This window comes from Varanus komodoensis, unplaced genomic scaffold, assembly GCF_004798865.1.
Source record: "Varanus komodoensis strain SLA01 unplaced genomic scaffold, ASM479886v1 scaffold15, whole genome shotgun sequence".
NCBI classification, from domain to species: domain Eukaryota; kingdom Metazoa; phylum Chordata; class Lepidosauria; order Squamata; family Varanidae; genus Varanus; species Varanus komodoensis.
In genome coordinates, this window is record NW_025335440.1 from 4,278,372 (window position 1) to 4,305,580 (window position 27,209).

The 27,209-nt window shown below is 46.4% G+C and overlaps 3 protein-coding genes and 1 long non-coding RNA gene across 5 annotated transcripts in view; 2 read left to right on the forward strand and 2 right to left on the reverse strand.

Annotated features, from left to right (window-relative positions):
• Positions 1-2,259: 2,259 nt before the first annotated feature.
• COL8A2 (collagen type VIII alpha 2 chain) lies at positions 2,260-5,349 on the forward strand. 2 transcript variants are annotated; one of them, XM_044424882.1, is made up of 2 exons: positions 2,260-2,354; positions 2,545-5,349. In XM_044424882.1, exon 2 carries the CDS (start codon positions 2,547-2,549, stop codon positions 4,467-4,469), a length of 1,923 nt encoding a protein of 640 aa, XP_044280817.1. In that variant the 5' UTR covers positions 2,260-2,354; positions 2,545-2,546; the 3' UTR covers positions 4,470-5,349. The 2 variants fall into 2 exon arrangements, with proteins under 2 accessions (XP_044280817.1, XP_044280816.1); XM_044424881.1 differs by having other exon boundaries at positions 2,348-2,404.
• A 460-nt stretch (positions 5,350-5,809) lies between these two features.
• Positions 5,810-15,076, reverse strand: ADPRS (ADP-ribosylserine hydrolase). The gene is made up of 6 exons (XM_044424883.1): positions 14,860-15,076; positions 12,796-12,892; positions 11,843-12,050; positions 10,566-10,750; positions 10,359-10,459; positions 5,810-8,851 (listed from the first exon to the last, which is right to left on the reverse strand). Exons 1-6 carry the CDS (start codon positions 15,074-15,076, stop codon positions 8,559-8,561), a joined length of 1,101 nt encoding a protein of 366 aa, XP_044280818.1. The 3' UTR covers positions 5,810-8,558.
• Positions 15,077-15,194: 118 nt separating this feature from the next.
• Positions 15,195-27,209, forward strand: part of LOC123020900 — a 17,100-nt gene continuing 5,085 nt past the window's right edge. The window contains exon 1 of the long non-coding RNA XR_006414211.1: positions 15,195-15,364. This is a non-coding gene — a long non-coding RNA (uncharacterized LOC123020900). The remainder of the gene's footprint in view (positions 15,365-27,209) is intronic.
• TEKT2 (tektin 2) overlaps positions 18,088-27,209 on the reverse strand; it is a 15,570-nt gene continuing 6,448 nt past the window's right edge. Inside the window, exons 4-9 of the mRNA XM_044425145.1 lie at positions 24,082-24,225; positions 23,245-23,359; positions 21,215-21,322; positions 20,366-20,509; positions 19,917-19,996; positions 18,088-18,527 (exon numbers count right to left, since the gene is read on the reverse strand). Coding sequence (XP_044281080.1) covers positions 18,314-18,527; positions 19,917-19,996; positions 20,366-20,509; positions 21,215-21,322; positions 23,245-23,359; positions 24,082-24,225 — 805 coding nt within the window. The 3' untranslated portion in view covers positions 18,088-18,313. The remainder of the gene's footprint in view (positions 18,528-19,916; positions 19,997-20,365; positions 20,510-21,214; positions 21,323-23,244; positions 23,360-24,081; positions 24,226-27,209) is intronic.

Sequence of the window (27,209 nt, forward strand, 5' to 3'; positions counted from 1 at the left end):
TTTGATGGACAGAGGCACGATGAAGAAAAACAGGTTGCTTACCTGTAACTGATGTTCTTCGAGTGGCCACCTGCGCATTCACACAACCCACCTGCTGGCCCCGCTTGGTGTCGGTGAGTGGATTCTTTCATCGGTACCATGCCTTAATATTCATGGTACCTAACAAACTCGTTATTTGTTTTTCGGTGCCAGGAGAAGACCCTTTTATTCAAACGTCATTTTAACTGTTAATACTATTTATTTATTTTATTCTTCGGCCAGGGCGACTTATTTTATATTGTTAACTTGTTTTATATTTTTACTGTATAATATTTTAATTGATATATTTGTGAGCCGCCCCAAGGCTTTGGCGAATGGGGCGGCATAGAAACTTTCTAAATAAATAAATAAATAATATATTTCTCTCCCACAAGGGGGCGAACGATCGGTCTTTCAAAGACTAGGAAAATGGTGGACACTCTGCTCTATATATTGTACTGAGGGGGAGGGGAGCTGAGTTTTCCCACCAAAAACCGTTAGCTTCCTAGTCTTTCCGGCCTTAGGCACTGCGCAGGCGCAGCACGCGTATGTGTGAATGCACAGATGGCCACTCGAAGAACATCAGTTACAGGTAAGCAACCTGCTTTTTTGCTTCATCTTGCTGTAACCTAATAGTTCTATGTTCTGTTTTGCATGTAAGTTTTTCATGTTTGTTTATTGTAAGCCATCCATAGGGTGCCCTACAATTGCAACCAAAACAATACGATAAATAATATTTCCTGGTACCTTTCTCTCAGTTAATTACCTGAGCAGCTTACAAAAGGGCAAAACAAATGTATGGAAGAAGGAAAAAACCCTGCAGCTCAAAAACAGAAGAGATGCTCAGAAATGGAGACCATCTAACCATTATGGTGCTTCACAAGAGCACTGCTAACGAAACCTCCACCAAAGCTTTCTTCTCTCTTGGTGGCCACAGGCATGAGCACTAGTGGAGGTTCTCCTTGAGGAAGTGGATGAAGTCCCCCACGCCATTGCCATTCAGCACAGACTGTTTCTGTGGCGAGACATGCTCTTTTGAAATCGGATCCCCCCAGGGCTGCCGTGTCCCACTTTCCCTGCACTTACGTCCCAGCTTGGTTTTCCTGTCTGCCTTCTTGGCCGGCAAGTTGCATCTGGTTGCTCCCTCCTGCCACCCTCAATTCCTTTTCATAAGACTGGTGGTTTTTTCCTTCTCCTCTTATTCATTCCCTCGTCTTTTAGGCCTCACTGCTTCCTTGATCTGATGACCTAGAAAACTAATTCTTTTCAAACTATGGACTCCATAGGAACATATTGAAATAATTTTCCTGGGAAAGGACTTCTTCTGGAAACTGTAAGAAAAAAAAACACCTTTGCTTAAGCACTTAGGCTTAAATAGTTCTCTCTTTGGCTGCATTAATACAGTGGGAAGAGTTAGATGGGCAAAGGTTTCATGTGACTTACTATGAGAGAGGGTACGGTTCAGTCATTGATATGTAGATAAGCTACAACTATTTGCACTAACAGAAGCAACATGACATTAGAAAGTCTGGGGCTGATTTTCAAAATCTTTTTGGTTTGACCTTGGCTAATTTTTTCTGATTCAAACATAAGATGACTCACTCACTTCTTCCAGACTCACTTCCTGGATTGTTCTGTTTATGCCATCTTAGTCTTTTAGCTCACAGGTGCATTTAAGTGGCTGAATTCATTTCCCATGAGCCGCAGGAAACAGTTTAAAGATGGCAGACGCCTTTTTGGAGCTGTGCATTTTTTCATTGACATAGCCTTGGGCAGCCTGACTGACTACGCCAGGGATGATGGAGGCTGTAGTGTCTCATATCTGGAGAGTTGGGATAGGGAAGGATAAGGCATAAAGAAAAAAAATGGAGGAATTCAGCAGAAACGGTGCATCCTCACATAGCTTACCGTTTCCAAAACAGTTGGAGAAATATATGATGAGGATAATTATTATTCTTGCAAGAGGAAATGCCATGACAGACCTGATTTTAATTTTATCTGTCTATCTGAACAACACCCAAAACCACTTCTCTAAAAAGTGTTTTGTCACAACATTGTGCAAGCTACATTTGCTCATAGTTTAAGGGGTTGCAGGAACAATTGTCAAACCTTTAAGCTTTATTTTTATGTGCCTTAAGAGCCTCTTTTCTCTGTGTAGAAGCCAGATGACTTGGTGGTTCTTATTTTGGGGCTGTGTTCAGTCAAAGTCTTAAATCCAAGACTTTCTTGAAAACATGTGTTCTGGGTGCCCTTGTACAGTATCTTCATCAGTCTTTGCAACGTGGGCATCACGTCTGCTTGGACCTGTCCAAGGACCAGGGACCCTTCTTGCTCAGGTAACTGTGGTGTGGAGATAACAGAAACCATCTTCATCAACAAATACGAGGTGAAGTGGATTTGCACGTCATATGTAGATGGAACCGAAGAGGTCACCTGTCTCAGCACTTCCCTGGATTTTGGAGAAGTCTCCTCTAAGGTTTGGCTATTTCTGCCTGATCTTTTGACGTGTCCCTCTTCTCTCCGCAGATATGCCACCGCCACTGCTGCCGATGGACCTCAAAGGGGAACCTGGACCTCCTGGAAAGCCTGGCCCAAGAGGCCCTCCTGGGCCACCTGGCTACCCTGGGAAGCCAGGCACTGGCAAACCAGGACTTCATGGCCAGCCAGGTCCTGCTGGCCCACCTGGCTTTTCTGGCATTGGCAAACCGGGCATCCCAGGGCTTCCTGGCAAGGCAGGGATGAAAGGGCTGCCGGGGATGAAAGGTGAGCCTGGGATAAGAGGAGACCAAGGGCCAAGAGGTTTGCCGGGCCCACCGGGGTTGCCAGGACCAGCAGGCATCTCTGTTAATGGAAAACCAGGCCCAGTGGGCAGCCCAGGCCTCCCAGGATTCCGAGGGGAGCCTGGGGCAAAGGGAGAACCTGGCCCACGCGGCGAGCGGGGCATGAAGGGCGAGAACGGAGTGGGGAAGCCAGGGCTGCCAGGGCCGCGCGGGAACGTGGGGCCCCCTGGGCCAGCCGGTCCTCCTGGACCGGTGGCCATTGGGAAGCCTGGACTGGATGGATTGGCTGGCGCTGCAGGTAGTAAAGGTGATGCGGGGCTTCCAGGGGAACCGGGGCCTGTTGGGCAGCCTGGGCCAGTGGGCCCTCGTGGCCCCCCGGGTGTGGATGGAATTGGCATACCAGGGGTAGCCGGTGTGCCAGGCATGCAAGGGCCCATGGGCCCCAAAGGGGAGCCCGGTCTCCGGGGCCTTCCTGGGATGCCTGGGCCAACAGGATACGGGAAGCCAGGACTGCCTGGCTTAAAGGGAGACCGCGGACAACCCGGCATACCGGGAATTATTGGAGACAAAGGGGAGCCAGGAATGGATGGCGAGCCAGGTGAGATGGGGCCCCCAGGCATTATTGGGCCTCCCGGTGCACCTGGCTCCATGGGCTTGCCAGGCAAACATGGCATTCCTGGTCCCAAAGGTGAAACTGGACCGGGCGGGCCTGCGGGACTACCAGGCATGCGTGGGGACCAAGGGCCCAGTGGTTTCGTGGGGAAGCCGGGGATTCCTGGGGAGAGAGGACTTCCTGGTCCACAGGGGATGCTTGGTCCCATGGGCCCCAAGGGGGAAAACGGTTTCATGGGACTTCCAGGGGTTCCTGGGCCCCCTGGCCCCATGGGCGGAAAGGGGGATTCTGGAATCCCGGGGCAGCCAGGCCTCAGGGGCCCGTCGGGAATACCTGGATTGCAGGGCCCTTCTGGGCCAATGGGCCCTCAAGGTTTACCAGGCCTGAAAGGGGAGCCGGGCCTGCCAGGGGCCCCAGGAGCTGGCAAAGTAGGGGAGCCAGGCATCACAGGGCCCATTGGGCCACCAGGGGTTCCTGGTAACCCTGGATTAAATGGGGTGCCAGGGCCCCCGGGCCCACCCGGCCCCCCAGGTGCGCCAGGAGTGTTTGACGAGACAGGGATTGCGGGCCTCCACTTGCCAGACGGAGGAGTGGAGGGAGCTGTGCTGGGGAACGGCAAGCCTGGGAAGCCGCAGTACGGCCGAGGGGAACTGTCTGCCCAGATGGTGCCTGCCTTCACTGCCATCTTGACCTCACCGTTCCCAGCTTCAGGAATGCCCATAAAATTCGACAGGACTTTATACAACGGGCACAATGGCTACAACCCAATGACGGGGATCTTCACTTGCCCCCTCTCCGGCATCTATTACTTTGCTTATCACGTCCACGTTAAAGGAACTAACATCTGGGTGGCACTTTATAAAAACAACGTGCCTGCCACCTACACCTATGATGAATACAAAAAGGGCTACTTGGACCAAGCTTCCGGTAGCGCCGTGCTTGAACTCAAGGAGAACGACCAGGTCTGGGTCCAAATGCCATCGGATCAAGCCAACGGCCTGTACTCTACTGAATACATCCATTCTTCTTTTTCTGGATTCCTCCTTTGTCCCACATAACGGCTATTGGGCACATCGCTTTTCATCCACTTTAGCCATAAACTTGTCTTTAAAAAACACAATGCAAAAAACAAAACAAAAAATACAAGTCACTGGGAAGCTGGTGCACATCAATGGTGTGGAACCATTTTGACCAAGCCAAGGAGTCAATATGAGGAAGAGAACTTGGTTGTTGCTGTACCATCTTTGAATTTGGAATTTAGTTCACCCCAGTGACTGCACATCCGCTACAGATGCCAACCTGGGGATTAGCTACCAGTCAATTCTCTTTGGACACACAGAAGGCATATGATAGATGGCAGTGCTTGGGGAGCTGCATCCTACCACAAAAAAAAGTTGTGGATTTCTTTGGTCAGCTTAAGGCATCTCCTTACAAATTTAGCATTTGTTCCCATTTCAGCTTTCTGTTTCAAATGTGATTTGAGTCATTCTCTTGTGACATAATGAAAACACAAAGGGTTGAATTGTCAAATTGTGGAATGCTTTGCATAAGCACCTTTTATACAATGCTCAACATGTCGTTAAAGCATCCCATCAGAGGCATATAAAAAAGGATAGCAAATGAAACCTATTCCAAAGACTTCTGAAAGCCCCTGTAAAAACAGGATTCCATAAAATACTTGTGTTTGATAGCTTATCAGTGAACCATGTATCTAAATGCCCAGCATGTTTAAGTTAGCCATCTAAAATCCCATGGCTGTGTGAAAGCTGTCGTCTGCCAGTCCTGGGATAAAGGTACTTCAGTTGCTACCAGCTTAACTGGGGAAAGCTTGAATTGGAGCCTCAAAAGTGCCGGAAAACAGTGGTTTTTCTTCAACTTTTTGTGGAGGAAAGTTGGAAATACTCGTTCCCCTAAAATTTTTGATTTAAAAAAACAGAGTTCATAGTAACTTTCAATTCAGTCATTCCTAGAATGGTGCTATTAGCTAATTAATGTTAGCTACTTAAGAAGTTTCAGTATTGTGCAATATCGATAAAAAGTTGCAACGTGTTGCATGCAAAGATTCCTGTGACATAGGAATAAGTTTATGGTCTTTTTTTGCCACTTGATCTCAGTAATGCTTGAAATGTCACCTGTTTGACTCTGGGTTACAAGGTTATTTTGAGATGGTAGGCATGATTGTGTCTATGTGAATGGTTTCCCTGCAATCAATTCTTTTTGGCCTGTACATTGCTTTCATAAATGATAATGCATATCCTTAAATTACTAAAAGGAGAACTCTCTAATTAGGGAGAAAGAGCGTGCTCTCTGTATAGTCCTGGTAGGAAGAAAATAGATGGCATTTAACTAGTCTTTCAAGGGTCCAGGATGTCAGCAATATATGGCCAGAGTAGCTTGGTGCAATTCTCCAGGTTTACTGCAGACAGATGTATTTAAAGAACATTACGAATACCATTACCACTGAGTTTGTGAACAGGTATCTTAAGATGGCATTTGAGAGAAAAACACCACGATCTGGATTGCAAAAATATCCAAACCAGAATAAGGAAGTTGGGTCACCTGCTGCTTGATCTGTACTGCCCACTGCCTCTTACTAGGTTTGCATGGCTAGGGAAGGAAAAGGGCCACTTGCCATTTCGTTCCATCCTTCTGCCATTCCACCATTTCATTCCATCATTCCATCATCATCCCATTGGGCATAAGTTGCTGTGCCATCTGAACTCAATAAGGGTAGCTGCAAATCACCCTAGAACAACCCACAAATGGCAGTGTCTGGAAGCCACCTCCATCATCCTCATCACTGGGTTTAGAAGACATACCTGGTGCATATAAATATACAAACAAGGTGATGGTTTCTTTTCCTTCCTCAGTTATACGAATCTGGCCTCTTTCTTTCCTTTAACTTAAACTTGTTTGTCTGATTTAGACACAACAAAAGCATAGACCCAATAGTCCTGATTCCATCTGATGTTTTCTAAATTCCTGGAGAGGACGAGAATGCCAAAGGAACACATCCCTCGCAATAACATCTTTGATTTCACATTGGATCACAGCAGGCTAAAATCAAAGAAGCCAAGAGCACACATTTTCTATGTGCCTAATATTGGAAGGGGGATTCTAGATTTGTACTCTTGATTTAACTGTATTTTCCTATGGTGAAGAGCATTAAGCTTTTTTCTTTCTTTCTTGCACCATCAGATCAAAGAAAATGTGTTACTGTTTAACAAGGTCACATTGCCTGAGGTGGAAAGAGTGGTGGATAAGTACTCTAACAGCAGTTGAAAACTGCATACATCCAACTTTTGCTCCTGGGTGCCTTGTACACAATTTATACCGTGTTCTAAAACAGAGCTAATCTCTTTTTATTTTTTCCTTTGTAGATCTGTCATTTGTGTTCTGGCTGGTAAGACAGAAAACACAATGACAAAATATGTACTTATCTCCAAATCAAGAAGTATTAAATTGTTCAGTTCCATAGGCAATGTTTTGCAGTTTAACCATTCTCCTCTCATACACAGCATAAACCTCCTGCATTTATACAACTTTAAAAACTTTTTAACATAGCATACCAAAAAGCACCATTATTACACACAGGAAAATGAAGCATGGGCTGAAGAGGCTGATCGGCAAGACATGGGTTAGCTTATTTTTATGGATGCATTGATGTTTGTCTGTGACAAAAGTTGGATCTTATTAGATAACATGTGGGAATAAGGTTTCAGTCAGCAGAAAGATCAGGTTTGGAAGGTTCTTTTAACTATGCATTACAATATGCATTTTTATATACCAGTTCTTTTTTTAAAGAAGAAAATGCCTCTAGTATCTTCATTTCTAACCTAGTATATAGAGGGTTTTTAGTTTTGTAAATACTTATGTTACATGCACTGTTTCACAGTAAATTCGGTTTTTAAATGCACTCTTATTTTGTGATCAAAAACTGGCCTTCACTTCTGAACTGAAACTACAGTACTTGATTGTATTGACCCAACATCAATAAATCTTATTTTACAAAGATTCATTTGCATTTCAAGTTACCGCCTGCAAATATCAAGCACACCTAAGTAGTTTCGGTCCTAATCTTTAGAGCAAACCTGATCTTTGATTGTCTCTTGTGAAATTAAAGAAAAAAGGCTGAAGGTTTTCAAGCCAACCAGAATGCAAAAACCTAACCCTGCTTCCCACACCTGTTCGCTTCAGCACTGCAGCATTTTAGGACTGGGCTTTACTTTTGACATGTGGCAACTCCAACTGGATTACTTCCTTCCTTAAACTCAAATGTAGAATATTCTTGAGAACACAATTCTGTTCTTCGGTAGAGTTGGTGGAAGCGTATGTGCCTTTCCCTCTTGACTCACCCAGTGTGCCTTTGCCCTGCTTCCGCCAACAGCAGGCAGTCCAGTGTGGATAGAAACATACTGCACAGTCATTTTCTGGATTAAAAAAATGGTTAGGGCCTAGGAACACATGTCTTCCTAAACATTGCCATGTTCACAGATAACTGCTGGCGTATCTGTAGGGGAACATCCAATCTAACCTTTTGGTTTATACTGTAGGCAGTTGATTTTAAATACAGGAATAGCAACACACATTGCTGGTATCAAGGATATGCGTGAAATTAGATTCCAAGAATTGCTCAGTCAACAAGAGTAACAGTTCAGTTTTTCTCTTCTGGCTATTGCAGCTACACAGAAAAACCACAAACAGCTTCTCTAACTATACTTGATGAATTCCCACCATCAAGTTAGTTGAAACACCATGTTTAAAACCTTGCCCTCATTTTATTTCCCAAGCACAGGTCCTCATTCTTCCTCAGCATTCCTCAGAATGCCATCAAGCATTCCTGAGTGTTTTGGGTTGAGAATGTCGGTCAAATCACTAAGAACACCCTAAGGTACAAAGACTTAGGCATGGCAAACTAAGAGTGCTGTTTGAATCCTGCTGAGATTTAGAAAGTCTCAAAATCAGCTCAAGAGGAGGAGAGAAAAGGGATGGGGGAGAGAGACTATGCATGGAAGCAGCAAAAAGCAATTGGTGCTTTTGAGTACTTGGTTATGCCAGGAATTTTGATCAGCCACTTGGTCCTTCCTTGAGCATGCAGATGATTTGCACCTCTGGAGTGTGAAGGAGCAGACGTGCCTTCCTCCAGTTCAGGCCTGCTGGCAGTAGAGGTTGTACAAGCTGTCGGCCAGTGCCTCCGTCTCCTCAAAAGATTCACAGCTGTGCTTCCAACTCTGGGGCACCTGTTCCTCCCCATAATAAGCCCCAGCGATGGCCCCAGCCATGGTTGCAATTGTGTCTGTATCCCCACCCAGTGAGATGCAGTAGATAATAGTCCGTTGCAAGTTGTTGAAGTCCTCTGGGATATCTGGGTGTGACTCCATGCAGCGCAGGAAGGAGTAAATAGCAGTGGGGACCGAATGCAAAGCCGCAACACCATTGCCTAGTGAGAAGCAGACAAATCCACTTAGTGGGCAAGAGCAAAGGTATCGAGCCTGCCCTTGCAAGCTCTTACTCGCTTCAAGATTAATAGCACTAGGGAGGCAGGAAGGATTGCGTTGATAAATGCACTGCTCATACTCCAGTGTCTCCCAGAGCGGTACAGAACTCTGCCCATTTTCCAGCCCTGGTCCCTGCAGAGAGAGAAGTCTGCAAGGCGCTCCCAGTGCTGGACTTCAACCTCTCCCCAGTAGCACCAGTGTCGAGCGCTTGAGAACACTGCACTGCAGAAGAGAGTGGAGGATCCACCCCCCTCCCCCCCCCCCGGGGAGGGCCCAGACCTCACTCTCCACAGCAGTGGCAAGGAAGAAGCCACGAAGGCATGGCTTCGGGTCCCACAGCCATGCCATGCCATGTTACTCCATGAAATGCACCAGCTAAGTGCATGGTCTTGCACAGCACAGTAAGCAACCCTGCTTGCGAGGTGCCTGACAGTTGTGTGGGGGTCTCACAGGTGGAGGAACCTCACAGGTGGAGGCCTCACAGGAACACCAAGGTTCACCCCCTCTCTGTTAGTGGCAGCTGGCAGGGCAGTGAAGGGAGGGGTGGAGCAGGGCTGCTGAAAGCCCTCAACTTACAAGTAGACCTTATGAGCTGTGGCAAGGTCTGCACCGCCAGTCACAATGGGCAACTCCACTGGGAGCAGCAAAATCTGACTGTGAAGCCCAGCTGGCTGCCTCCAACAGCCGTCTCCAAATGCTGCTTGGGAACTTTGGGGCGGCTTTTGTGGGCACTCTCCCAGAGCCACTTGACTGGAAGAGCCAGGATTTCTTGATGCTTTTGCCAAGGAGCTTGACAGCGATTCAGGGTAACCCCTGGGCTTGCCGTGTTGTTAAGTTTTGCAGACACAACAAGCCCAGGGACGGCTACCAAACCCTACAAGCCACGACCTCTCAGTGTGGCTTGTAAGCCTAGAAACTGCCCACTAACTGCCCTTCTTGTTTTGTCATCTCTTGCTAGGTGTTTTCAGCATATGATTATTTGTAGTGTGCTTTCTCTGAACAAGGAAACTATATTTCTGGCCATCAGTTGGCTCTCAACATCCATGTTCTTAGGCACTGGAAATTCACTAGATTTTTTGAAAAGCTACTGATGTTTACAGCATCAATCCGACTGTCCCAACACCTATAGTAATAAGTTCCCTGAATCAAGGAAGCACTGTGTGAAGACACACATTCTTGCCTTAAACCTCCTGTAGCTCAGTTTTACTAGAAGAAAGCTCTCCTCCACTGCCTCTTCTCCCTTTGGATGAACCGTCCTTCACACACACACACCAAACCCTCTTTTTATTATAAACAGGAATGTTTGATCTTTCTATTCATTCCCCCTCCAGGGCAGATCACTCCATTAATTACATACTAGGATTTTATACCTGCACACATCACAGATCAGATAGACTGTTTTCTGGTCCCAACACTGGGAGGCAGGGTCAAGCACAGGAATATCCTTACCTAATTCTAGCACCACATCTGATTTGGATACAGTGCTTTGTTCCAGAAATTCTTTGATCTTCTTCAGACGTTTTGAAAAAGGGTATTCCTCGTAGCCCAGCCTGAAGAGAAGAAAGCCCAGTCAGCCTGGTGCCTCTGCATGCCACTGCCCCCTTGTGTTACATTCAGGTATAAACAGAAGCTCGCTCCCATGCTCAACCTACTCACATTCGAGCATCCACAACAGACTTGTCATCGGCTTCCACAGCCTCCATGTGACTGATCAGCTGCTCCAGGAACTTGTCCCGACTCAGCTCACCCTGGAGTGCGTAGTGAACTGCCAAGGCCTGCAGTATAGCTCCATTGTAGCCCAAACTGTTGGCGTGGGTCAGCTCTGCACTCAGTTTTGCAAACTGCAGAGGCAAAAGACAGAGTGGGAAGAGCTGTGCTTGAAAAGTGAAAATACTACTAGTAAGCCTACTATGGGCTTACTCCAGATGCACCCCAAGTTGTGTGCTGTGTTACCTGACTAGCTTCACTAAGAACCTCCCTCCAGGAGCTAATTTCATGACGTTCAGTTCTAAAACGGCTCCCAACCAGCAGGGGGAACGGTGGCAGTGAGGAATCCATGCCAGAGCACCTGCCGTGATCAGGTGGCACCAGCTCACGATTCATGCAAAGCCTATTTCCCCGTTGGGGTACATGAGAGCAGTGCAATTTCTCTTGTGCTAAAAATGTGACCCTGGGTTCTACACAAAAGTAGGGGGAGTTGGAAAGACAATGTGTGCAGGGTAACAGCCCTATAAAAGGAGAGGGGAGGCTCATCTGCTCAGCATGACTCCTCTGAAAACAGTACTGCAAATTTAGCATACACTGGAATATGTACCATGGAAAAAACAGCATATAAAAAAGCCGTGATACGACTGGTCGGAAGAAATCCTGCACAGAATGACAAAAATGGTGCGAGGAGGAGAGTTGGGGTGAGTGTCACGTGACATGCTTGTGAGTCAGCCATTACAAAGCCAGCAAAAATGCCTCGTACTGCTCACCCTGTACTATTTGCTGCCCATGGAGTTCAGCTATATGGTAACCGTGGCATCCACTCCTGTCGCCACCGTCCAGAACACATGTGAGAGGGACAGCTGCCTTCCTCACAGACCTGCAGTTCTTCCGAGCCCAAGACTACTCTAACCCTAGGCAAAACCGCAAACTACCCCAGAGGTATTGGCTTTTCCAGAAGGAAAAGGGCCAGAAGTTGCAAACCTTATGGAATAACCCACCCACACTGCAACCAACAAGTGAATTTAAGTGAAGCAGAGAGGTTACAGGATTTTTAGACTGCCACGAGGTTGTTGCAAAGATTACTGAGATACTGGCCCACTAGAACACAACACTTGTACACCTCCAGGCTTATTAAGAGCAGAGAGGCAAACTAGGCTGTAGTCTGTGAAGACCTTTCAGCATTATACAGACACTGTGCAAAAAGTTGAAACAGATCAACACACCTTTTTTACATCTTGAATGTTAGAGTACGCTAGCGAAATGCCTGCCACTCGCATGGCACCGCCGTTCCCGTAAGAGCCTTTCCCATTAAACTGTTGCCTGGCTGGCTCAAACACATCTCTGCATTTGGGGCTCAGGAGCTTCTTGAATACGGTCACCACGCCAGCTCCATAGGTCCGGTCAGGGTCCTTCTTATATTCCTCAGCAAAGCTGCCAGGGGAAGACTCGGTTACAGAACTCTCTACTTACGTTATGGACAGCTGCTAACGATAAGAAAGGTCCAGCGCCTAGTTAGTCCATGCATCAAGCACAAAGGGTAAATCTGGAGGAACTGTGGGCCACCTTGCCCAGCAATGACAAGCACTCTGACCAAGTGGATTAATTAATTAGTTGATTAACCCCCTTAATCCAGTTAATGCTCATAGATCTATTCTGACTTCTAAGACTCAAGTTCTTGGTGTAAATGGATCCATCTTGGGCTTCTCTCAATACCTCAGGCCTGCCCCCAGCTGTGCTCTTTCCCACCCCTCCGGAAGGCACATGCCAAGCAGCAGCTACGATGCGCCCTGAAAAACACACCTCTCTCATGGAAAATAGTCAGATGAGAATCAGGTATTTTGTGAGATAAGTGTGCAGATGCCTAACACTGTAGAGAGGGGGAAATTCTTTAAACCTTGCACATGGAGATGTTTGTGGAAACCTTCACCACTTTTGCCAAGCATGTCCTGCAAAATGCCTCCAGGACAGCACGTCATTCAAGTTACGAACGGGAAAGCATGCAGGAAACACTTCATGAACCTATCAAGCTGTGCTGCACGGAGCCAGACCTACTGGTTCACAGCTTCATCTACCTGCTGGACACAGTCAGCGGTTGTCCAGTGCCTCAAGCAGGGAGAGGCCTTTCCCAGTCCTTCTACCCAGGAGCTCAAGTCGAGAATGAAACCACCGTGCTTACCGCTTTGCCATATCCACTTCATCAAAGTCCCGCCTGGCCAAGAGTGACCTCACTATAGAGTGCGCCATGGCTGTGTCGTCACTGTAGCAGAGGGTTCCTAGTAAGAGAAGACTAAGCATGCAGTGGACAAGCACATCAAGAACTTCACTGCCTCCCACTGAGCTCCTGATCACTCTCTGTGTGTGCTTCCAAGAGATGGTTGTTATTGGGACAGAGGGAAACTTATTCTTTGCCTTACTCACCACACAGATGCTCTACCCTATTCACTTTCAATAGGTGGATTGTGATCCAAAAGCAGTTAAGTTGGCTCTCTGCAACTTATGGTGGGCTAGACCAGGGAATGCACTACCAATAGCTTTATTTACTCTGAACTGTTCAGAATTCATTTTTTAAAAGAAGCACAGAGGCAGGTTAACCAAGATGCATTTCTGAATTTCTAAGAGTTATGTTAAAAATTAGGTGAGGTCCCCTCACCCCTTCAAAGCAAGCTGTACTAAGAATAACAATCTCCTAGATTAATGTTCTTGAATGCAGGCCACTGGTGGTCTTAACTGGCTGAAGTGCAGCCTTCCACCTTTCTCCACCTCAGGCAATAGACTGAGAAGTCTAGTGGGAGCCCAGCTACCTCCACCTTTCCACCACCCAAAGAAGAGACGGGGTCTGCTTGCCCAGCTGACTTCCAGTTGCAGTCATACTGCTGCAGTTACAAGAAAACCTTCCTCCTTCCTCTCTCCTTTCCCGTAATTGTCCCTGCCATCACTTGTTGACTCACTCAGGGCTTTTCTTAGCCTGCTATGCTGGTTTTCCCTCCCAGTTCCCTCCTTCTAACTGGTGTAAGTAGGAGACGTGGGTGCAAAGCAATGGCAGCAAAGGAAGGTGTTGGGGCAGCAAGAGCAAATATGCTAACTTTGCTGTGACACAGCAGACTCTGGGGAAGGGAGACTAGAGCATAGTAAAATTCTGCTCCTTAGAAGCAGCCGTGACTCAAACATTAAGCAACCCTTCCTTTTCCTTCATTTTTCTTCGCAAAGGAGTCCCTCAGAATTATGTCCTGATTTTTCCAGTTCTGTGCATTATTTCTCTCGTCCCAACTCCTCTCTTCTCTTTAATTTAAATTATGTACAATTTCATAGCTCAAAGAATTTCACAGGGCTGAAGCATATGCAGTTCCCCTTCCCACCTGCCTATGAGCTCTCCCATCCGCTTCCTAAAAAATGCCAAAACCTGCTAATCTAACCTGTTTTAACCTGCTCAAAGGTATTTTTGAAGGGACTAGCTAGGAATTCTTCCACATGTACATAATTGAAAATACTATTGCTGTGGCTCTTCCACTGAAATACTTTTTTGCAAAATGGTTCCCCTCATGAAAACTAGCAATGAATCACTGTCTCGCAGAATTAAATCACAGCAGCCCTGCTTCCTTTGGCTGAAGGAGGCAATTTGCTTAAGCCTACAATTCCCATCAGCCTTAGCCAATCATAAGTTGTAAGCCAAGAAATCTGTTGGAACACAAGTTGTCCACCCCTGCTGTACGCATTGTCAAAAGGCATTACAATGTGTTCCATATTTTGCATTCGAGGATTCAGAAGAAGTACTACTGTTGGTGGAAAGGAAGGCTTAATTAGTGTGAACCATGAGTAACCAATGCCGTAAAATACAAATGTACCCTAAATTCTTGTAACAGCAGCCACCACACACAGGTCAGCCCTCTTAAGTTAGTATCACAGCAAGACCCATGAGGGGATTTTCCGCACCTGCACTTGCACAGGATCGCCCCCGAATCAGCACAGCGGCACTCCCCACGCGCAGGATGGCACCCGCAAAAGCCGACGGGGTGTGTGCTCGCCCCCCCCCCGGCATGCTCAGGATCGCGCCCCGCGCCATGATATCGCAGCAGCTGCATGGGGGGGAGGGGTGCTCCCGAATTACCCGCGGGCTGCCCCCGCCCCCGAGGTGCCTGATCAGGGCGCCCCCCCCCCTCCCCCCCCCGCAACCCCCCCCCCCAGGGGCAGCCAGCGCGCTCCCGCCACGCCCGCCCGGCCGATGGGGAGCAGATGCGCTTACGCGGGCCGCGGCCGGGTTCCGGGCGCTCCTCATCTGCGGCAGCCTTGGGCGGCCGCAGTCCCCGCACGAAGCGCAGCAGCTCGGCCAGGTCCACCACGTCGAAGGCCTCGAAGCCGCCGCCCAGGCAGTCGCCCAGCAGCGCGCCGAGCAGGCAGCCCCGGAACCGGCCCCGGCTCCGGCCCAGGACTGTACCCGCCGCCGCCGCCGCCGCCGCCATCTTGGCGCCGCGGCCCTGGCTGAGGGACCTCGCCGCCCGCCCGGGCCCCACGCCCTCTCGCGGAAGACGCCCAGCGCGGAGCATTCGCACGTGCGCGGGGCGGCCGCAGGTGCCGCGGGAGCCGCGCGTTAATCCGTCGCGGAGCCTGGTGGGGGCAGCCTAAAAGCTGGATCTGCGCGACACAGGAAAACCGATGCCTCGATGGGGGAAAGCCCTGTAGCTCCTGGCATGGCTGGCTGGGGAATGCGGCGGGCCGTAGGACTGGCCTCCTGTCTGGACCGTGCACAGGTTTGAACCTGTATCTCCCACCTTTTTCTTTTTAAGAGCTCAGAGCGGATTACACCTTCCTGCTGCTGTCCATTTCATCCCCACAATAACCCTGTGAGGTAGGCTGGGCTGAGTGTGGCTGGCCCAACGTCACCCAGTCGGTTCCATGGCTGAGCAGGGACTACAGTGCACATCACTCGAGTCCCAGTGCCGCACTACGCCACACTGGCTGTCTTTTATATTAGCATATTAGCATAGAATTACCCTTATTCATGTTGTTACTGCTTATAACCAGAGTTAGACCTGCAGGAAGGGGGTTGGCTCTGGGTACTGACGAGTTGATTTCTGGCCCTGGGAGCCCATTTTGAGTGCCAAAGGCAAGGTCTGGAAAGGGTGAAATAGCCACCAAATGGATATGATTTCTTGGAACGTATGCAGAGTTCGTATCCCCTTCACTTCCAAGTAGTCTGCCCAGCATATAGGGTTTTTTTCTGTCTAAGCATGCATAGAGTAGCACCACAATGGCTTAACAGTAGGCTAACTGAGCCACTGAAATCATGAAAGTAGATTTGTGTTTGAAATAATGTCTATATCTGCATGAGCTCCAGATCTGGTACTAAAAACCACACATTCATGGGCCAAGCATATACTCACAGGTGATCAGTTCCATCTCCACCTTTCTAAGCCCATGCTTTACTCCTGGCTCTAGTTGCTGGACCTTCTGCAGTTCTAGAAAAAAGCAAAGTTGATTCCAACAGCCTAGAATCTTGTCAGCCATTGCTTTGAAACAGGGCAGTAGTGCCCTCACACATTTTGATTCATTAGGCTTGGCACACTAGTCAAACCGGCTGAAATTCACCCGCTGCCCCCTCCCTGCTTTGACTAACAAAAAGGCCCCTGCATTCACCTGGGTTCTACCTGCTGACCAAATGGCACTGGGAGTGCAGATTAGCAGCCATCACACTTCATCAACATGTATACCTGCTCCTATGAAGGAGTACTGCTCAGGTAAATGCTGAGATGCCCATACATATATTTTTAGTACAACCATGTTTACTTGGAACAACTAGGAAAAGTACTGAGGCTAAGAGGAAATATTTGTGAGGACCCTGGGAAAACTTAAGTGCCTGGAGTGGTAGGGGACACGCAGTGCAGCTCTAAGGTTATCTCCCTTGACTCTTCTGAAATGAGGATGAGGATGAAAATGACAAATTTGGCAGCTTAGTGATAAACTAGAAGGGGGATTATCCCTGCACCTGAAGAGCAAAATTGTGTTTCGCTCCCTTTGTATCTCAGCATTTTGACAAGTTAAAGCATGCATTTATTTTTTCCTCTTGTCTTGCTCCTGTTAGCTATTAGCAAAAGCTGTATTACAGAAATATTTCCATCTCTGCAATTAAACCCTATGGTTTAATACACATTGCTTGTTTGTAGGTTCAGGGATAAGATAGGATTCTTGTTTAGTAGTTCTGGGTAATACTGATTGTGGAAATCAAGGTGCTTGATAGGCAATTTAACATGTTAGGGAGACAGAAGCCATAGCCAGTTCAAATATAATAGAAAATACAGAAAAGACCTAAACTCCATCCAGAGGGGTTACTTGCTGCACAATTCGAGAACTTTGGCCTCAGCTGTAGACATCATATTGTTTGAATGAGAGGCCAGACTCCTAAGCTAACAGACTTCCTGTGCCAGCTTCTGGGGTGATTATATATTGGAGCGTAGCATTAGTTGCAGTTAACAGGTTGGCTAAAGATTTAAGCATGCTGTCCCCCAGTTTCAGATGTATTTGGCATTCTGACTCACTTCAAAGCCAGGCAGCAAGTTTTAGTCATTATTAAAGGTAACAGTGTGGAAGACAGACATGTCCTAAATCACTGGGAAATTCTTCATGGATGCTATTGAAAAAAAGCATGAGCTGCGTATCCAGTATTTTCCAGTACCTTGTGCTCTGTGTTAACCCTCTTCCCAACTCAACAAAAAACAGCATTAGTTGCATTTGAGATCATTTGAGACCCTGATGAAAGTGCCACAGGCAAGATAAATGCTGCATATAAAAAAATCTCATTTAAAATATCTTCCATGTACCTTGTCTCTGCATAACAACAGTTTGGCCTATTGGCTGTTTGCTGGAGGTTTTAGCTAAGAATCTTAGTTTTAAAAAGAGACTAAGATTATCTGTATTGAACTTTCTTTTCCTTTATTTGGGGCACTTTTGTTCCCCATATGACTATTCCTGTGGAGATTCTAGGATATTTTTGTGCCATGGGCTTGACTCGGGGTGTGGGGGAGACTGTAAAAGCTGGGTGACCGAAATTTGGGGCTGTTTTTGACTAGGCATTTTATGACAAGGTCCTAGAAGGATATATAGTTCTGTTGTTGTGGGCCATCAAGTTTTCTCTGACTTATGGAGACCCTGTGAGTGAAAGCCCAACAAAATGCACTGTCCAGGACATTCCTGCTCAGCTGTTCTAAATTCAAGGCTGTGGCTTCCTTTATGGAGTCAGTCCATGTCTTCTTTAGTCTTCCTTTCAACTTTCCTTAACATGATTGTCTTCTTCAGTGAGTTTTTCACCTGAGAAAAGATTTCTGAAACACATTGGGCATACAAATAAATCTTATTTTGGCAAATAGAAGTCTTTCCTCTTTGTTTTCCCTTTTCAGTACAAGAGAATTTCTCATTTAAATTATTGTGAAAGCTTTGCAAGAGTGCTAATAGCCAGACAAAACCTGTAGTGTTGTTTGTTTAGTAGTTGTAAACTTTATTGCCATATCAAAGCTGTACGTGTCAAATAAGGGGCAATAATACAACTCTGGAAGCAGACCGGGGGAAAGAAGGATAAGGAAATTCAAGTAATTTAACGTAAAACATGTCAGCTTGGCTTGGCATGGAAGCAAGGCACTGGACGGAGATTTAGTGCTATTTTACCAAACCAATTCTTCCTTTGTTCAGATACAGTTTGTTGAATACTATGCCAGCTCCAGCTGTCGGCTCTTGAGGGGTGATAGGGTACGGTTGGTGGTTCGATTGAAGGTGTCCACCTCAGGCACAAATTTCTCAGCAGGGACTGTCAGTTTCCGCCTGCCATCCATGCATTTGTTATCCAGCATCAGGGAGTTGGTCTTGTAGCCAATGTCTGTCTGGATGCGGTACAGGTGTTTGTAGAGAGCATCCAAAGCATCCCTGTGAAAGGCCAGGAATAGATGATCAGGGGCTTGTCGCTTTCTTGTCTGAGGTGAAGCTTGCAAGCGCCTACTGTCTGTACAAGAATTGTTCTAGAACAGAACCACACGACCACTGGCATACTGATATAGTTCTGTGTGATTCAAATGGGATTAAGTCATGTGGAACTGGGCAGAGAGAAGACAGTTGAATTTTCAACTGGAGGATCTTTGCATCATTATCTTTTTAAACATGTATGGGTGGGTTCATAAGGACAAGTAACCATAACAGAAGAACAAGCATTTCTCTCCTTGTTGAAAGGTTTCCCTGTAAATGGTCAATTTTAAGGACATGATGCTTTCCTTACAAGAATTTGCACTAGTGTGAGAAATAAACAGTGTATTCCATTGGTAGGGAGGTCCCTTGAATGTATTTTTCCACAGGTACATTGTTAGGGCCAGAGTGTTTATGCGGCTTCCTAAAAGTCAGTTAGCTGGCAGAACAGATCCTAATCTTACTTCAGAACAGATAAATACTGGTTTATATTTTTAAGAAGTTTTTGTTTCCAATGTCAAAAGTGTCTTTTTGACCATAATATTGCTTAAAATAAAATGTCATCTTAAATACAAATATGATAAACCTCATACCTGCAATTTAAAAAAGTTACCAAACAGAGAAAGAGTTGAAAGCTGATATTCTATGTAAAAAAAAAAAAAGAACTATAAGCACATATATCTTTCCTGAGCTTAAGCATTATAAATATGGTGTTTCTTGTATCTGTTACTATCCGGCCTATAGCACATCATTACAGGTGTTATATTTCATCCTGTATTTATCACATCAAGATAATCAGACTCCAGTGACTACCAGCTTCTCCTTATGGAAAGTGATACATAGTTCCACATTGTGAAAGACACCATTTAAGATGTATTCTTCTAGGCCAGTTCTTTTCATCTGAGTGCCCTTCACCTATTTTGGACTATACCTCTTTGGATTGCTACCCCTTGTCCATGGTGGTTCTGTCTAATGCATGTTGAAGTCCAAAACATCTGGAGGGCAACAGATTGAAGAAGGATGTGCTGTGCTATGTAATGAAAGTAGCAGGCACTTTTTAGTAATGTGTGGAATGCCTTTCTGCTATCGTCTCTTCTTCCAAATTTTATTTAGCTGTGTTAAGCAGTTTTACATTTTGTATGTCTTAACATCTGTTCAGAAGCCTTGAACCTTATGTGTTTGTGTGCATGTGCAGGGGCTGATGGTGGAGGGAGGAGTCCAATAAATTTAATAATCACTACCAGTATTACTTACTGATCCCAAGGCACCCTTTAGCTTCCCCAAGAACAAATCAACCTTAAAGATAGCCTATTCTCTTTTCACTGTTAAACGGGAGGGGGCAATAGCCAAACATACTGGGACTGCGCCAGCTTCTCTTTCAGTGCAGCAATTGTGCCTTCTAGCTGATGGACTTCATCTGTCAAACCGTGCTGGGCCTGCGAGTCAAAGATAAGAGGGGCTGTCAGAGCTCACAACCACCAAATGCTAGTCCTGTTAGTTAAGCATGATTAGCCCCAAGTTGTGACTCCTGTGGCTTGGGCTATGCAAAGGACGGCAAGAACCTGAAAGAACACGATCCTTAAATCACACAATTTTGCCTCTCACATCCAACATCATGTATACGTGGACAAACCCAAGCATGAAGTTGTTAAAGCTTCCCACAAGGAGCCTCCGAAGACACAATACCTGGTCCTTCAGGGAAGTGTTGTGCCCTCTCTCAGCCTCGTCTTTCCACTCACGTGCAAGAACAGCCACTGTTTCTCTGTCCCATCAGTTCAAAGCTGAAGCCTGAAGGCTTGCTTTACCTGGTCACGGCAAAGCTCCATGTTGGGGCGGTAGGTCCGGGTTTCCAGGCGAGTGTGAGCCAGTTTCAGATTCCACACCTTATTCCGGAGATCCTCCTCCAAGCGACGGATGTCCTGCTCCATCTCAGCAATTTCTTCCAGGATCTGAGGAAAATCAAGGACATAATGGGGATAATGGCTCATTATCTGGAACACCATGCAAGGAAGCCCAGAAAGCACTACTGGTAGCTGAATTTTTCCCTAATAATTTAGAAAGCTGCTATGTACATTTGCAAGGGAAACCATAAGGATGTGCCTAGCTCAGCATACCCTGCTGCTCTCAAGTTCTCTCTTTTCCTACAGGTGCTAAAAGAAGGGAGAAGAGTTAGTGTGGATGTCCTCAGGATATGCGATGGACAAAGAATTGGCAGCATGCAATTGTACGCTCCTTAATTCTGTTGCTGTTGCCACCAGCCAGCTGCCATTGCATGGGAACTCAGAAATTAAAGCGGTTCCCATTCAGAAATGCGTTTGTTAAGCTTGAGGCTGGATTCTAATCTCATGTCAGTAGGGAGAATTAATCCTTCCATCTGAGGATCTACTGGAAGATAATATATATATATATAGAGAGAGAGAGAGAGAGAGAGAGCGAGCGAGCGCGCGCGCGCGAACATACATGTTCTTACAGTGTAATTCTGGATTCTTAAGCAGTTGAAAAGAAGACCCACCCACATCTAACATCCCGAAGTGCGAAAGAATCTTAATGAGAACAGGAATCCACATTCAGCATAGAACCATTCTGTATTTGTGCAAGTTCAACCTCATGGCTTTGCAAATGTGCAAGTTTTCAGCAACAACCAGAACACTTACATTCTTCTCTTGCCACCTCAGCTCATCAAGGGCCTTCTCCAAATCATGGATTCTCTTCCGGAAGGCAAATTCTGTGGCCACACGCTGAGCTTCTAGTTCATTGTCAGTCTGGAGGGAGATTTTTTCAGCAAGAGTTAAGTGGGAGAGTGAAATCGTACATTTATGTGGTGAACTTGGTTGGAGAGAGGCATCACCTCACAAACAGTACACAGGCATTTCTCTTTGCCCCGCTGTTTACTGGTCAGGAGGCTTCTGAAAAGCAAAAGCTGTCATACCTGTATTCCCATAACAGTCAACATCCAATGAAGACGGGGTATGAGAAACTGGACCAACATCATGCTGCTGAGTTCCATGGGTAAGTAGGGATTTGAAATTGATGCTATTTTTAAGATTTCATGTGTATAGATTATGGCTTTGCCTAATGGCTAATCAAGCACTAGATGTTCTGTAATTTTCTGTGGTCTTGGTCATTGGAATAGCACTGTCATAATTTGGACAAAGCTAAAGAATGCCGTCCTAGTTTTCACTTTGATGGTAAACTTGTATCTTTGCCTATAATAAACTTCTGTCAACCCTTTATTACAGAATGCAAGAAAAGATTACTGAACAGTTACATTTTCATTTTTAAAATGCCTCTGCTCAAAAAACTCGCATGGCAAGAAAGGGGTTTGGCTAGAATCTCTGTACCCAACATGTTAAGTTTCCACACGCAGGGAATGTTTTGTACATATCACCTCTCAAGCAGTATGAAGTGGCATGGCCCCGACATAGTTTTACCACCTCTGTGAGAAGTGAGCCACAATTACAATTTGCTTTTGGGGTGGGGTGGGGAGCTAAGAAATGGATGAATATGAAATATATTAGGCTCATATTTTCCCTCCAGAGGGATTTGATACAAGAACAGCAATTTTGCTTAGATTTTCAGATGCCTCTTTTTTCATGGTCCCATTCTGGGTTTTAGTTCTTATCAGTGCTGGAGGGTAATGCTAGATTGGGCTATGAAAGATAGCTAGGCTAACAGACAGAGTAAATGTTGGTCTTTTGATCTCATGTACGTTAACTAAAGCCTGATGGCATCCATAGTGGATCCCCCTGTGCTGCTTGCTTGGGCATGCACACGCCCTCTCTCTTCTCATATATATTACAGTTGCAAGCAGGGAATTTGCAAACTTATTTCCAAACATTTAAAGTGCTATGTAACTCAGCAACAGTATATCAATTTTCTCAAAAAGATTGCATCCCTCAGAAGCAGTTTACCCCTCACAAGATTTCATACTGGTTATTAAACATAGTTATTTCCCAGTAATTATTACAGTAGTTCTCTTTTATTAAAGTTAAACGATTATTAAAGTTCTCTTTTATTTTGTAGTTGTAAATTTTCCCCATCTGGAGTTCCAGGTTTTACTGTAACAAACCTCCAACCCTTTCCAAATCTATTAATCCTAAATTTGCGAAAGACAACATATAATCTTTTTTAAATACTGCTAGATCCTACAGTTCAATATACCATTCCTTTATCCTAGGTTCTGATTTTCAGTGTTAAGCTAACAGAAATCTTGCCTCTTGCAACACATGAAATAAAAGGATTTCATTATCTTCAGAAAGCATTCAGTGTAACAATGTCAGTTTATACCTTGGAATCTAAAGAATTATGTCATTGTGCAGTGTATTGTTGTAAACTGCCCAGAGAGCTTTGGCTATGGGACTGTGTAGAAATAATAATGCCAACAATAATATAAATCTAGGTTAGCAAATTCACTATTTGGATTTAATAAGCTACAAGCAATATTACTTGCAAGTCCATCAGCAGTGTAGAAAATCTTCTGCTTCTTCCACTCCACATTTTCAGCATATATCTGAATGACCTTGATTTTAGAATGTTCAGACTTTATGATTTTTTTTTAAAAAGGTTACCTTCAGGATAGATCCAGTACCATATTAATTTATTAATACCTGTTGTAGCATATTGACTAAAGCAAACTACAAATTGTGTACCTTTCTGTAAGTCAGCAGTAACCGAAGTAGCTTACCTGGGCAATGGTGAGTGCTATGGCTTCCCGTAACTCTGCAGCGGCTTTCATTTCTGCCTCTGCTCGGTCCTTGTTGTATTGGCTGTACTGGTCCCATTGCTCTGGAGTGAGTGTTCTGCAACAGTCAGAAGGATCAGCTGATATGGTCAGTTACAGTTGATGCTGCTTTCCATTTTTCTCTGTGCCTAGCTCAGACACCATAGTGGGCATGGTGGATTGTGAGATGTAATGCTGCAGATGTGCAAAAGAAAGCAGCGGCCCTACCAACAGGCGGATGCAGGCAGCTGCCTTACATAGCACTCCATAGCATGCTGGACTAGGAGGAAGATAAATCTGATCTCTGGGGCCCACCTCACTAGACAGCTCCTCTGCTTGAGCCACATCAGAGTGCGCAGGAGCTACACACAAGCGCATGACTGTTCTCGTCAACAGTTGTTGCATAGGAAAGTTTCCTAGTGGGGTGTGTACCTCCCTCCATTAATTAGTGAAAGCGGAAGTATCATTTGGATGTTCCTCCTCAGATAAAAGGCCCTGGGGGTCAAAGCTGGGCTCAGAAATATCATGATTTGCACTGTTGGAAAACAAAGCCTCTGTATCGCAACTGTCGGCATTTTTGCAAAAAATTATTGTCTGACTCTGGCCCTATATGATCCCTGCATAAGCTATAAGAGGACACTTCCGTGCATAATTAATACAGATCATGTTTCTTTACAAGAACTGAACTCAATTCAGAAAAATGCAACCAGCCCATTGTAGCCCAGCAAACTGTCTATTTGGAAAGAATGGGGGTGGGGGCAAGTTCCTTATATGGCTGATGCATAAGGGACACAGCTTTACCCAATCGGCACTTGAGTCGGGTTGACTTTGTACGAGATGTTGGGAGAGTTGGTATTGAGGGAAACACAGGTACGGTCAATTTCCAGGGCTTCCATTTTCCCACGATGGTCAAAGTTCACCTGTTGACGGGCCTCTTGCAATAGGCTAGGAATAAAAAGCAAAGGGGGAAAGTAAACATTAAAGGATTTGAGAGGGTACTTTAGTATCAGCCTCTCAGTTTCCTTCCGTTTTTATTTGTTTTAGTGAACAGCATTAGTAATTGCTGGTTCAGGTAATCGCTGGAAATGTAATAGTCTCCCTGAACCTAGATGACATGCTAAGCCATGGTCCAGTCAAAGGGCTGGAGGTACCCTTCACTGGTGTGATAAGGCCTGCTGCTCAGGCTTTAGCTGATAATAGCCAGAAAGTGCCCAAGTAGCATTTTACATGGTTGTCACTGGTTTCTCCCATGCCCCTGACAGTGCTGCCGGGAGTGAGAGAATGCCATCAGGACCTGCTGTACCTTGCCCATTCACACCCTTTTCAGAGAGGTAGCATGCACTCATTTTTTGGAGAGGATCGGGGCTCTGAGAGCAGGGTATAAGAGGTACTGCAGGGACTGACAGGACTCCTACAGAGAGGGGCCAGGTATCAGGGAGGATGGGAGGAAGGAGGAGGCTGGAAACTCCAAGGGAAGGAAGCGGTGGGAAGGAGTTGAGGTGCATGTACACCAATGCTAGGAGCATGGGTAATAAGCAGGAAGAGCTTGAAGCTCTCCTGGGAATAGGAGGGCATGACCTGGTGGGAATCACAGAAACTTGGTGGGATAAAAGGCAAGTCTGGAATGTGAACATAGAAGGGTATCACCTTTTTAGAAAGGACAGGAAGGGAAAGGGGGTGGGGGCGTGGCTTTATACGTCAGGGAAGGGATAGGATGCAGTGAGATAGAATGCAGCACAGAAGGGGATTCGGTAGAGGCAGTCTGGGTAAAACTTAGGGGTTTTGACAGGGAAAGAGACCTGACAGTGGGGGTATGTTATTGCCCTCTAGGTCGACTTGAGACCCTGGATGATGTCCTGACAGACCAGATTCTAAGGATATCTTGGGGGAGAGACACAGTAATTATGGGAGATTTCAATCTCCCGGATATTAGTTGGTAGACTCACTCAACGGTGACATCCAGGTCACGTCGCTTCCTAGAAGCTATAGAGGGAGGGTTTTTCACACAGAGGGTCCGAGAGGCGACAAGGGGGGGAAACATCCTTGACTTGGTCTTGACCAATAGGGAGGAGCTGATAGGTGAAGTACAGATTAGGGGAGCTCTGGATGCGAGTGATCACTCCATCCTTTGCTTTATGATTAGGGGACTGGGAACGTGCAGCAGGTCGAGCACTAGAAGCTGGGACTTCAAGAGGGCCAACTTTGGCCAACTGAAGGCCACTGGGGAAGGTCTCCTGGGATATGTATGTATGTATGTATTTATTTAGGGGACTTCTATGCCACCTCATTCGCCGAAGCCTCGGGGCGGCTCACAAACCATAAATAAATAGAATTCAATAAAACAATATAAATGAACAATATAAATTAAGTCACCCTGGCCAAAGAATAAAATGAATCAATAATATTAACAATTAAAATAACATTTGAAAAAAAGGTCTTCGCCTGGGGCCGAAAAACAAATAACAACGGCGCCAGGCGGACCTCTCTGGGGAGCGCATTCCATAGATTGGGCGCCACCACAGAGGAAGCCCTCCTTCGAGTACTTACCCTCCTAATTTCCTTCATGGAGGGTTCCCGGAGAAGGGCCTCTCCCGCTGATCTCAAGGGGCGGGCGGGCATATATGGACGTAAGCGCTCCTTCAGGTAACCAGGACCCAAGCCGTTAAGGGCTTTATAGGTCATCACCAACACCTTGAATTGGGCCCGGACTTCAATGGGAAGCCAGTGAAGCTGACGGAGGACTGGAGTCATGTGAACATAACACCCAGTCCCCATCAGCAGCCTGGCAGCTCTATTTTGCACCAATTGAAGTAGCCGGACCATCTTCAAGGGCAGCCCCATGTAGAGCGCGTTACAGAAGTCAAGTCGGGAAGTCACCAATGTGTCACTGTCGCCAGGCAGTCGTTCTCCAGGTAGGGGCGCAGCTGATGGATCAGCCGAAACTGAAAGAAAGCGCTCCTCGCCACCGCTGTCACCTGAGCTTCCAGTGAAAGCTCTGGGTCAAGGAGCACTCCCAAGCTGCAGACCTTGTCCCTAAGAGGGAGTGCAACCCCATTCAGGACTAGGTTCAATTCACCCTTCCCGAAACCCAATCCGCCAACCAACAGGACCTCCGTCTTGTCTGGATTGAGCTTCACTTTGTTGGCCCTCATCCAGCCCATTACCTCAGCCACGCACCGGTTCAGTACAACCACTGCCTCACCTGGGTTGGTGGAGAACGAGAGGTAGAGCTGGGTATCATCAGCATACTGATGACTCCGCAGCCCACACCTCCTGATGACCTCTCCCAGCGGTTTCATGTAGATGTTAAATAGAAAGGAGACAAAATGGACCCCTGTGGTACTCCATGGCATAGCTGCCATGGCGCAGAGCCATAGTCCCCCAGCACCAACTTCTGGAATCAGCCACTGAGATAGGAGCAGAACCACTGCAAAGCAGTGCCTCCAACCCCCAATCCCGCTATTCTATCCAGAAGGATATCATGGTCGATGGTATTGAAAGCCGCTGAGATGTCCTGAAGAACCATCAGGGACGCACTCCCCCTGTCCTTCTCCCCGCACAGGTCATCGTACAGGGCGACCAAGGCAGATTCAGTACCGTATTCGGGTCTGAAGCCAGACTGAAATAGGTCCATATTTTCATCCCAAGAGTGCTTGGAGTTGTCCTGCCACCACCCGCTCCAACACCTTGCCCAGAAACGTGATGTTGGCCACTGGTCTATAATTAGTGGCCATCTCTGGATCCAGTGATGCTTTCTTCAGGACCGGTTGGACTACCGCCTCCTTTAAAGGGGCAGGTACCTGACCCTCCCTCAGAGAAGCATTAACCACTTCCAAGATCCAGATCCCAATCCTGTGCTTGGCGTTGTTTATTAACCAAGATGGGCAAGGGTCCAATAGGCAAGTGGTGGGACGAGTACGTCCCACCAC